Source organism: Coturnix japonica, chromosome 1 (genome assembly GCF_054131305.1).
Source record: "Coturnix japonica strain WE chromosome 1, WE-NBRP24, whole genome shotgun sequence".
Classification (NCBI taxonomy): Eukaryota; Metazoa; Chordata; class Aves; order Galliformes; family Phasianidae; genus Coturnix; species Coturnix japonica.
Window position 1 is genome coordinate 30415336 of NC_140663.1, and position 12592 is coordinate 30427927.

The 12592-nt window shown below is 44.1% G+C and overlaps 1 protein-coding gene across 1 annotated transcript in view; it reads right to left on the reverse strand.

The window, feature by feature from the left end:
* Positions 1–7385: 7385 nt before the first annotated feature.
* The window catches only part of WIF1 (Wnt inhibitory factor 1), a 34175-nt gene continuing 28968 nt past the window's right edge, over positions 7386–12592 (reverse strand). The window contains exons 6-10 of the mRNA XM_015855600.3: positions 12438–12533; positions 11795–11890; positions 9428–9523; positions 9038–9133; positions 7386–8210 (exon numbers count right to left, since the gene is read on the reverse strand). Of these exons, the coding sequence (XP_015711086.1) occupies positions 8089–8210; positions 9038–9133; positions 9428–9523; positions 11795–11890; positions 12438–12533 (506 nt within the window). The 3' untranslated portion in view covers positions 7386–8088. The remainder of the gene's footprint in view (positions 8211–9037; positions 9134–9427; positions 9524–11794; positions 11891–12437; positions 12534–12592) is intronic.

The window sequence follows — 12592 nt, forward strand, 5'->3', positions numbered from 1 at the left end:
GGGATTGCGTAGGGGTGCTACCCGGATCAAAGTTGCATTCATCCCGGCTTGGGTGTATTAGATGTAATTAGTAATGTAATTTTAGGAGACAATGCCACATTTAGAAGGTGAACTGAAACTGCAGCAGCACTTCAGCAGCAAAGCACTGTTGGTGCAGCCTGTTCCTCTCCTGGCAGCACACACTAATTGTAGTGGGAGGTATTTATATTATATACCCCCAAAAACTGATATATTTCCTAACATGAAATACTAACTGAATCATAGGTGTTACAGTTTTGTGGCTCTTACCAGATGGAAAGACAGCAGTGCATTGGATATTATCTTTTCATTAACAGGGAAACAAGAGGTCAGTGGCCACCAGTTAGAGGAAAGCAGTAGGATTTGGGTGGTATTTCAAGTTTGCGTGGTCCTTACACCAACTTGTTGCTGCTCTTCCCCTTCCAAAGACAGTCATGCTTGGACAGTTCTTTCATGCTTGGATAGGGAAAAAATACCAAGCCAACACCCCTAGATGTTACTTGACACTTTAAACAAACAAACAAACAAATTATTAAACATTATTGTAGGCCTTTCCACCTCCTTCTCCCCCCCCACTATCTCACCTCACATTCCTCTCTCTCTACTTCCCTGCTCTGACCCCATACCCAGTGAAGACAGAGGCAACAGACCCTGAGGAGACTCTGTAGGGTTACGGATGTTGCAAAGCACAGCTGTTTGCAAAGGGGGTCACTAAGGACAAGTGGGATTGTGACCATTGCAGAGCATGGCCAGTCATGGTCAGTTTGTGTCTTAATTCACTCTGGAGAACACCAGGTCCAAACCTCAGCCCAAATCAGGGCCTCCTGGAGCTGCACAGTGCCACGTCTGGGCACCCCAGGGATGGGGAATCCCTGAACTCCTTCTTACTGTTCTTGCAGCAGACCAGTGTGAGAGATGACAGATGAGTTTGGTTCAACCAGATGTCACTGTGATCAGGCAGACAGAGGGAAGGGGAAGTTGCACAGGCTTCACAAAGAGTAGTTTTTAAAATGGGCTTGTTTAGTTAGTGCAAATGTTCTTGTGGACTGGGATTTTGCTCTGCCCTGACTGCAGCGAACATAACATAAAGATGGAAATATATGGCACTGATGTTCTTTCCTGAATATGCAAGAAAATAAAGGAACAAAGAACTAAGAAAAATGACTGTTAGGTTCTCTAAGGAAAAAAAGAGTTATGATTTATTACTTTTGAACATAGATGAATTGCTAGAAAAGTGTGAAACTAATTAGTTTAATGACAATAACAATGTAATTATTGGTTTGGAATTTGAATTGACAGTTGTAATCTTTCAATTCGAAAGTCCAACACTGGGCTTTTTTAATGTGCTGCATCACACGATTGTCACTCTGTAAGGTTCACTACTCAATTATAGATGTTTTCCCTTAGCAAAGGCTCTCTGGTGGTGGAGGTATTTATGTAACCCAGGCAATTTGGAACTTATTCGGAGTCTCCAGTAAAATGCTCAGCCAAATGGTTTTGACAGTAAAAGGAACCTCTTTTATTTTATTTCTTTCTTTTTTGTTTGTTTGTTTTTAATGGGAGATCGCAATGGTGGCTGAGAAATCTTTGTTGCTCCCTTTTCTCCCATCAGCAACACTCATATCCAGGCTGAATAAATCCTTCAACAGCATTCTTTGCTCGTGGCTGTTTGATGTGGTTCCAGCAGCTTCAAACACGGGAGACAACCAAACTACTTAGTGCCAAAAAGGCTGAAACTGCACTGCCATGGGAGCCTGAATGGCAGAGGGGCCACCCAGCAGTGCCCTGCAGGACCTAAGGTGCTCACCCACCCACTAGGCAAGAAGCTCCCTGTACCTCTCTGCTCTGTGGTGGGCAGCACCTGGAGTGCCTTTCCTAGCTCAGATTCTACTCTTCTGCTCCAAAGCAACAAGCCAAACTCCCCACCAGCATCCAACCTCTGTGCCAAAAATGAAATAACAAGAGTAAAAGCACTGCACAGCAGAAACACATGGGACAGTGAAGAGGCTGAGATTGCTGGGGAGTCCAGCATAGTCATGTCAGTGTGCTCAGGTTGGTGCTACTGCAGAATTCATCCAGGTTAATGGGGGAAATAAGTGGCTGGTGGCTGTGAGCACCTCCCCTGAAAGGAAAGTGACAGTTCTGCTCAGCTCTGGACATTTCTGAACAGGAGACTGGGGAGTCCAGCTCAGCTGGCAAGAGGGTAAACATGCTCCAGTGTCAATGCCATCACCTCTGACAAGGTCCTGGCTGGATGCAGCACGCTGATGTCCTCATAAACCAATGCCTTCTCTCTGATGGCTTTGCAAATGAGAAGCTGGGCTTAACTGGAGCGCAGAGCTGTTGCTGGCTGTAACAAAAGATGAACTCTCCAATTCCCATTTTCCCAGGGCAGTTCAGTGCATGTGTCCTGCCCTGCTGCCAGCTGGCTGCTCCTGCCTGCAGCACTGTCTGGTCACAGCTCTGCGGATGTGCCTTGCAAGTCTCCCCTTGCCACACTCACTTCCTTCAGCCTTTGCCTTTCTCCCTGCTCTGACATCAGAACATGGCTTTCTGTTTTAGTTCACTTCTGTATTTATAACTGGGCCAAAGTGACCGGATACTTTCTGAATAGGGTGACCTAGGAGTTTTGAACAAAACATCTTGTCAGAAGTTCTGATATGTCAAAAATGACTTTTTATTTCCCATTACAGTGTGGTTTGATTTGTTTTATTTTCTATTTTCTCGGTAGAACTGTCAATGGGAACCACTTCTTGAAAGTCAGGAGATGCAAAGCAGATCTTCTCCAAGGAGCAGAGAATTTGTGAAGGGCATCATTGTTCCTTGCTGTTCATTCCAAACTGTCTTCATCCTCTATTCCTGCACAATGGGACTGGGGGAAGTGCATGAGATCTACTGCTATATTGTGGTGTGGATAGACTTTGTTTTCCTCAGCTAACATTCTGTCACCTTGCAAGAGAGAAGAATTCATTTTAAAAACAAAAATCCCAAGTAAGAAACCTCAAATAGTTGCAGGAAACCACCACAGAGGTATACAATATCCAGCGGAAGACCTTGCTGAAAACTGAACAGATTACTCTTGTTATATGTGGTTAAACTGGGCCATTAATGCTAAAACAGTTCAAAGCACAAAATAAATTCTGATTTTCTTCTGTCAAAGTTTGTGGTTCGGTGTTCACACGTTCTAGGCTCCAGTTAAATGATTTACTGCACAATTTAATGCCTTTCAGCTGTCACTCGCATAAAAGGATCCCTTGAATGATCTGCCAGCAAATGAAGGCAGCACTTGTCCAGGGTGGATTGTGGCCAGGGCTGTAGGACCCAACTTGCCAAGATACGCAGGAGCAATCACGTAAGCCACTGTGACCCATGTGTGGTACCCAGCAAAATGAAGGCCACCTTGCTGTGATCATACCTGCAAAACCGCTTCATTTAAAGCATACCGAGACCTTCACTATGCTGTGGAGCTTTTGCGGGCACCTGCCTTTACAACAGCTTGCACCATAGGCATGCTGCTATTCTTTGCCCTTTTTTATTGAACTTTTCTCTGCTCCTTGACTTCCAGTGGTGTGATTTTTTGATGTTTTCCTTCACAATAGCAGGGTGGGTGCACTCAGCAGCGGGTGCAGCTGTTAGCAATGACCTCATGGGGACATGGCAGAGCCCAGCGCTGCAGCGTGTTCTATAGAACAGGGAGAGGAGAATGAGGAGAATGTTGGTGTTACCTGAAACTATGGGGTACTCAAGCATATAACATCTGGATTAGGATTTGGCCTTAGTTCTGGAGTTATTAGCCATGCTGTATGTTTACAACCAGAACAAGCAATTAGGCAAAAGCTTGGAGTGGATGAGCACAGAGTGGAAAGAATCAGCACCTTATCTGGTCTCTGCATCAAGGCTCCAACTTCACTGTTAGCCAGTCGTGTACCTTCAGTCATGGTTTTAATACTCAAGTGATGCAGAGGGCATTTTTTCTAAGAGGGAGTTGATGCTGTGGGTGGCTGAGATGCCTTGTAAAGATCTCCTCCCTTCAGCTGATCTGCTGGAGGGCGCGTTGGGGTAGCTGATCCAGCAGAAAACATGTTTTCCTTGCGAGGAAGGTGTGTGGGTGAGGGAGGGGCCTTTCTTCCAGCAGCAGGAGCTATGTGGCTGGCTCTGCTGGTCCTGCTGAGTTGTGTTCAAAGCCTCTCAGTCCGCCACACTTCCCCATGGTTCTGAATAGTTCTTGCTTCTTTCTTCTCAATTCTCATAAATTTTCTGAGATTTCTTTTGAAATACGGATACTGGAAGCTGGCTCTTTGTTTCCTTTTTCTTTTTTTTCCCTGGAACTAGTGCAACACCTCTTTAATAACAACATCTGGTTAGGATCTTTAATTCTGTCTGTCACAGAAGATTACATTAACATCACTGCGAGTTCCTCTCGCGTCCTTTCATGTGAGCACTGATACAGTATTGTATGGAAAGGGAGAGAGCCACTGTCAGACCTCAGCTGCTGCTGCCCTCTGTGCTTTGATGGGTGACTCAGCCGGGAGAGCTCAGCCAAACTGGGACAGCGGGCAGGATCACACAGCCCAAGATGCCTGTGACTCTGTGAGGATGCCAGGGGCAGGAGCAAGCAGGTCAGACAAACATTCATGTATTCAGCAGAAGTCACTTCTGGGCTTTGCACACATCCCATAAAAGATCCAAGTCAGGTTTGCGCCCTGCAGCGATGCTGTCAGACTCAAAGCAAAGAGGAAACGCTTCAACCCAGCTTTGCAGGAAGATTGTTTGCCTCTAAAGACAACTCCAGAGACATGAAATAACACTGTTGTATCATTGCCTGTTCATAAGGGGAGGAAGTCTGAGTGCACTGTTACACGATGGACAAGATGATAGCATTAATAAGGATGAGGCTGTAAACAGCTTTCTTTGGTTGCCTTTTAGGGGTCTCACTTGTTGAGCTGAGTGACACGGACAATGCACACCTCCCAATTAGACACTTTTTTCTTGTAATTATGCTCTATTTTCCGGGATGCTGAAGGGGGACACATACAAAAGAAATGCTTTTTGCTAGGAGAGGAAACAGAGTTCAGCGTTAAGTGTTGGGATTTTGCACACCTCTTTCCATCAAGATGTTGCATGCAGCAGATCTTTTCTTTTATCTTAAACTCTTCCAGATCAATCTCTGCAATGTATATGAGAGCACTTCAGTGTAGTCAGAGCTGTTGCATGAAGACATGCCAAATCCACTTGAAAACTGAGCAGGAACCTAAATATTTAACTACCTTCCTGGCTTTTTTCAGATACTTTCTACACTCAACAGCTCAACCATTTGATTTAGGTGTTTGTGTTACTTATTTGCTTCAGAGAGAATGGTCTCCCTCAAGCAGAACAGACTCGTCTGAGTGATCAAAACCTATTTCAGTCAAAATACAAACCGGCTGACTACTTTCTTATTGTCCTCTAAATCCCCAAGGAAACACTGCACTGAAGGCATTCTGCTGGCCACACGGCTGCTGCTCTCTGCTTGTGGGAGGTCCACAAGGTGTTGAGAACAGTTGTGGTACCATAGTACTGCAGGGGGAGTTGCAATCATACCCAGTGTTACCGTGGCACTGAGCGGCTTCTGCAAACAGGCCAAGAGTGGGAGCTTCCAAACTTAAGCAACTCTCATGGATTTTTTCAGTTACTTGGTGTCTCTCTGACTTTCGTCCTGGTTGTTTATTTGAAGTTATTGAGTTTTAACTCAGCCAGAAAAAAAAAATGGAAAAAGAAGAGTGGTAGAGGGAGAAAAACTAAATTGAATGCTTTGGTATTACTAAATGGCACATTGTCAAGATGATCAGGCATAGTTGCAGAGACCCAACTGTGATCCCAGTTCCAGCTCCTTGCTTGTGCACACTGAAAACAGCCAGGGCTTTAACTGAGCTCTGACTTTCAGCTTGGCTAGCCAGATTGGATGCAAGCCATGGACTAGCACACAAGGAGCTCATGTTGTAGCCAAGTTTGTCCAGAAAAGTCTGATAATCAGTAGTATGAGGAGTAGGGAAAATGCCAGGACAGGGTGATGGTCATCTGGGCAAGTTTCCTGGGCACTGCATAGCACAGAAATGCTGAAACATGGTACAGTAGGTATAAATGATAAATGATGTGTGTCCTTTCCCAATGCTCCCTACTGTAAATGAGGTCCTGCTGGTCCTTGGCTATGTGTGGAACTCAATGGGGAAGTGACACAGCTGTATTGAACATTCCAGGAGGGCAGGAAGCAGGGAGGCTGCACATAGAGGGCTGTGGCAAGGGTTGAGGAGCTGCACTGCCACCAGTGCATAGACAGAGGCTGAGGGCCTCAGGGGAGCCTCTGCTGTAGCCTACACCTGCTGCAGGGAGCTGCCATGGGCTGCAGAGCTGTCTGCATTTGGATGCTTGAACTTAGAACACAAATGCTGTTCTTTCAATGCAAGATTTAACATGGAAGAAAAAGTGGTAGAAAATTCATTAAGGAAAAAAGAAGAACTTATCTATTTTTTCCTTTCCGGCTATATCCTCCTCATGATTAATGATTTTTGCCAGAATTAGTGGTGAAACTCAATAAACAATGAAGCAGCACTGTGTCTCTGGACACTCTCAAATGGTTCTATTCTAAAGAACACACTTGCCATTTGCATCTGCAGCCACACTGCAGGAAGGGCAATGTAGGAGCAGGCCCTCGAGAACTGTCCTCCCTCTCTGGCCACAGCATAAACTTTTGATTGGCCTCTGGACTCCTTGTTCAAATAAGACTTGCAAGATCAGGCCACTAAAATACTCTTTTCACTCACTAAGATACGTTTTGTGCACCAAGCCCAGTGTATTTGATTTATTTATTTAATAATAGCGGCCCTAAAAGTGCAGTATAGCAGTCAGTATTTATTTGTTGAAATGAATATTGTTTTCCACCCCAGAAAGGGATCATCATTGCTCTCTGTCCACATCTCATTATAAATGTGACTGTTGCAGGATGGAGTGCCAAGACTTCAAAGAGTCTGAACACGCCATGAGATGAGAGCATCACTCTGGAATGGGATTGGTAGGAATAGATGATTTCCTCTTCGTCTGCCTTTCAAAAGCAGCACCTGAAAGGAAAGCTACAGAGCACATGAAAATAGAACCTCCACATCTGGGACTCTGGTTGGGAGTGGAAGGGCCTCAGAAGGGGACAAAGGCCAAAACCTGACACTTCTATCTGTGCATTGCCCAGTGCCACCTTCCAGTACTGCTACCATTGGGATTGGTGCAGCAGCAGGGAAGTGAGGACAAGAAAAGCAGTCCAACCCACCATTAGTTTATGCAGGGAAGACATTATCCAACCCAGTGCTGGTGAGAGTGGAGCAGACCACACAGAGCAGTACTCAAAAAACTAAAGCAGCATCTTTATTTTATACATAACCGTCAGTACAAAAAGTTTATTATATAAGAGCTGTTTTGTTTACAATATATTATATTGCTTCAAGCCAATGCAAAAAGTTCATACGTTACAGTTCTACACTGTTTAAAATATATTATATTGCTTAATTGGCACCACTGCAGTGTATTTTTAATACACAGAACTTTGCAACGTTTTAAGGGTGAAAATGATGCTGAGTTGAGTAGTTCAGTTTTTAGGTAACATTTGTTTCTTTTCCTTTGGGAAAAACCTAAGTACACAAGAAAACTGACATCTTTCCTTTGTCTTAGGCAAACTAAAATCTGCAATCACTGAAATGTTTCAGGTTAGCATCTAGGAAATTTTCTGCTTGAATATTGTTACTTAAGTTTTGGAAGATGTTATATTGCAGATATGTAATAAAAACAAATGAAATTAAAACATACCCAGAGTATAGTACAAAACCATCCAAAGCACTGAAAGAAGCAGCCTATATAATCATGCTACAGAAGTATTTATAAAACTTAAAAGGAATAGTAAATATCAGCTCAGTGGTTTATAATGAAGCTAATAAAATTCCAGCCAGTAATCTAAACTGTAGTGAACAGCGTTTTAACATCCCATCCATGAAAGGTTAATGAAGGCGATGAACTTTGTGTAACACGAACACTTTCAGATGTTGGAGCTCACCAGATATAATTGGATTCGGGTGGAGCGTGCCTCTCCTCCGCCTTCTTGGGTGAAGGCGTGTACTGCCTGTGCTTGGTGCTGGCCGGCCTCAGGGCGCTCGGACCGCTGGCTCCATACCCTGGAAAATTACCCAGCTCAAGAGGACAGAAACTACAGTGGCAGCTTCATGATGTGCTGCTAATATTTAAGTGGAGACAGACCCCAGCTTGAACAAAAGCTTCCAATGCACCTCACATGCATGAGGTCCCTTCCCCATCCTCTTTTTTTCTTGTTGTGGTACAGACTTTCTGTGGGCTGTTCATTCCAAATATATACATTTTCACTTGCTATATAACAAGAATATTAAATTATTTTTTATCATTGCTACCAAAAACATTAAGCATGAATAGTTTGCCAAGTGTTTAAGATAAATGTTAATCCCTCATGAGAGTATATACAGAATTTTACATGGTCTGATAGTGATAGGATAAGGGGGAATTGCTTTAAAGTAAAAAGTGATCTTTGAGGTCCCTTCCAACACCTATGATTCCACGACTCTTTGACTCTATGATTCTATGACTTGCTTACAAAGTCCTATTGCATGTGGAATGTAAAATGAAGCCTGAATTCATCACTGGATACATCTAATTGCATTTCAAATAATTTTATAATGCTTGAGTAGCACCAAAAAATTATTTTAAAGACTTCAGCTTTGCTTTGAGACAATACAATTTGCATTCTGTGGAATATGGGTGAGGAAGAGTAGAAGAAAACATGGAAGCTGTTAGGGACAGATTCTGTATAAGCTTTCAAATTTTCAAATGTAAAATCTTTGTTTTGTTGTTTAAAGAAGAAAAAGATGAGTATGGTATTAGTGATGATGGTGGAAAGGCTCTTGAAGCTGTCGTGTTCATATAGCATCTATAAGTGGCCCTGACACACACCCAGGGGTTGTTTCTCACTTACTTTTATTGCAGTGTCTCCCGTGCCAGCCTTCTTTGCAGTGGCACTTGTTGGGCTCAGCACAGGTCCCATACAGTCCACAGCCAGGCTCACAGACAGCTGCAACAAAGCGGGCACATACGTTGGACCTGGTGGCATTTCTCTAGGAACATCTGCAATTGCTACACTGACATGCTGACACTGACATAGCAAGGATGCAGGCCAGACTGGAGGGAAGCATTTGTAAAAAGATGTCTGGTCTTATAATTCCTTGCAGCCTGGTGTGTGTTGTATGCCCAGGAAGTCAATCTACCTTGAAGTACTCTCAATGGGCAGCTAGTGCTGTTATTGTGTGTGAGGTCCCATGTGAGCCCAATGCTCATCCAAGGACTGACTGAGTGCACAGGTACTTACGCTTTGAACACAGGTCTCCTTGGTAGCCTTTGGAGCACTTGCATTTGTTCTTACCCATACATTTTCCTCCATTTCGACAGGGCTGATGGCATTTACCTAGAAATTAAAAGAACAGAAACAAGGGCCTTAGACCCCAGCACCTGCTCATGACAGCCATCTGAGAAGCCTGCCCTGTGCCCAAAACCTCATCAAGCTGAGGGCTCAGAGTGTGCTCTGTGGATCTAGGGGAAGGCTCCTCTACTAGTACCCAGTGAGCACAAGCAGAATGCAACCTGGTGGCAATTGTCCTCCAATGCCTTTCTAATGATATTAATGGATCTGCAGTTGATAATATGAGCTCCTTTCCACTTTCCACTGCTGGTGTGCTGTGCTGAAAACCCCTGAGAACGAACTCATCTCACAACCACAGGGTCCCTTTGGGAACTACACACCCCTAGGAGTGCTGCTGGGCTCAACCCCACCAGACTGCAGTGATACATGTGCGCGTTCAGTATAAAAGAAACATTTGTTCCCGATGTGCATAATTATTTTCATAGGCCTGAAGCAAGTTCATGGCCAGCCAGAAGAACAAGCTGTGCTAAGGAGAGTTCCTGCAAAAGCACAATTTCCCCACAGAAACCTCTGGAGAGGGAATCTGTGTATATTCTAATTTGCAGGCAATTGGATCTGGAGTAATTAATGAGCGAAAGGAGCAATGCTAAGAGAATCCAGGACTTGATCTTGAAGCAGAGCTGGAGAATGTGGGTCAAAGCATGTGGTATGGACTTCCACAGAGCTGTGTTCTGCAAACACTTGGCTCAGTTCAGACAAGACTCAAATTTGTTTCCACAGAATGGAGGAAACCTCCTGCTATTAACTGAGAAATGGGAAAAGCAACAAAACAGTTGGTGCCAAATGGAGGAGGAATCCAAAAGGAAAAAAACCGCTATCAAACTGCAACACTATTAGAGACAAAGCGTGACTGTATCTAGAAAAATATTCTGGAGGATGATGAATGCTTGCTAGTGAGGTAGGCTGAGCCCAGCAGTTTCCCTGGAGCCCTAGAAAACAATTCAACTACCAGACAAACACTCCAAATCTTTAAACAAGGATCAAAAAAGAACCAAAACCAACCCCACTGCTGGGTGTTTGGAAGATGGCTTTCTGCCTGTTGAAAGGTTTTCTCATTTTATTATCCCAAGACCCCCCATGACTGAATGTAGCTGGCCCTGGGTCTAAGAAAACAGAGAGTTTTGTTTCTCCCCTGGTGTTCCTAAATGGCATCCAGCACTTCTTGCAGTCCTCCATTGCTGAGCTGGCACTAGGGCAGTGCCCAAGGTGGTAGCAGCCATTCTTTACAAACAGCTGCTGTCCAGCTTCAAAAAGGCCACAAGAAGAGCACAGCTTTTCTTGCTCTCATCAATAGATTCCTGGTTTAGCTTTCCATACAATGACCCTAAATATATTTTTTTTCTTTTGTAGAGAAATTGGTTTAATATTTGTGTATTAGCTAATTTAATTTGATTTGCACAGGTAAGCCTTTGCAAGAAGCCGAAGTCATTTACACCTGTTTCAAGCAGCAATGGACATTAATGACCCGTAGTGCCTCTCAATTAAATGGAGCACCCTAAATTATACATTCTGCAATATCACTTCTAAGAATTTGCCTAAAAAAACCATGTATGTTCCCCAAACCAAAAATCTCATACACCATTCAAACTGTGGAATTAATCTAATTGGTCAGAGCTGTGAGAAAGTTCTTCTTTCAGCGAGATCAAATACCTGACAGCTGACCTCCCAGGTCTGCTCCAGCCTGGCCACATCTCCACCCCCAGCTTTACACAGCACAGCACACTCAGATCAACCAGGAGCTAAAATATTTTCAATAGCTTTGATGCTAACCTTCTGAAAACATTAAGTCTTTTGATGTTTGCGAGGTGGATTTTCAAGTTGCTGTGTGAATGCAACCTAATACATAACGTGAAAGCTCCCAGCTCTTACAGCTCAGACCTCTCTTCAGCACAAACCCCTCTACTTCCAGCTCAGAGCAGTCTTTCTGGGGGTGTGATCTCAAACCTAACCTGCAGTGCACTACAGCGAATTGCAGAAACTTCTGAAAGTATCTGTTCCACACAGGCTGGGCACAGAGCAATGTTTGCATACTTTTGGCTTGAAGGCTACTGCTAAGCTCAGTTACTAGTGACAACAAAACAAGGTTGGGTTTGGGATGGTCCAGCAGTGACTCAGACTTATCAGTAAGGGTCTCACTGGAAGCATCTGGCCCTCTAAGCCTGACAACCAGCAGAGCCAGGTCACACTGAATCTCTTAGGCACTAACACAGAATAAGTTAATGTAAAGGAAAGCAAGCACGTGGAGATGCTACTCACTGATTTCACATTGGTCTCCTTCAAATCCCGAAGGACAAATGCATTTTCCCAGATAGAAACATGTTCCTCCATTGAAACAGGTTGTTGTACAGTTTGCTGAAACAAGTAAAGCGGAAATGAATTAAATCACTTACATCAACTCACTCTGACTTGCCCTTAATATTTTCTGCTGCTCAACCCAAATAAACACGGCAGTTGCAGGGACTGCAGGGATCCACATGGGCCTACATGGTGCTTACACTGTTCCATGTTACTCTTCTGAACAACTGCTTAATCCTTTTTATTCCTGAGCTACGCAGCAGCAACAGAAGAAAGACTGGACTTTTGTTTGTGTGTGTGTGTGTGTCCAGATGAAGAATATTATTGTACTAATTAGCAAAACTAATTCTACTCCAGGAAACCAGAGTTCAAAGAGAGATCTTCCTAAGTGAATCTTGTGGTATGTCCCGTGGCTTCCAGTGGATCAGACAAAGAGATTTGCTGAATTACTCTTTGCTCAGCTGGTGGCTGTGTCTGCTACATGTGGAGCTGTGACAGCGCTGTCTTGCAGACCTTCCTTCACCACTTGCTTGGCTTTCCTAGAGGGGAATTAACATATGCAAGTACAGGGTAGCCACAACGCCAGGGGTTTCACTGCTATTACCTTTGTCACAGTTGATGCCGTAGAAGCCGGGGGGGCAGATGCAGAGGCCAGGGGTGATGCAGAGCCCTCCATTCATGCAGCGAGGAGCACACAGCGCTGAGCAGCAGGGAGGAAAGGAAAACTGTCACTGGCATGACAGCAGCTGGCTATTCAAT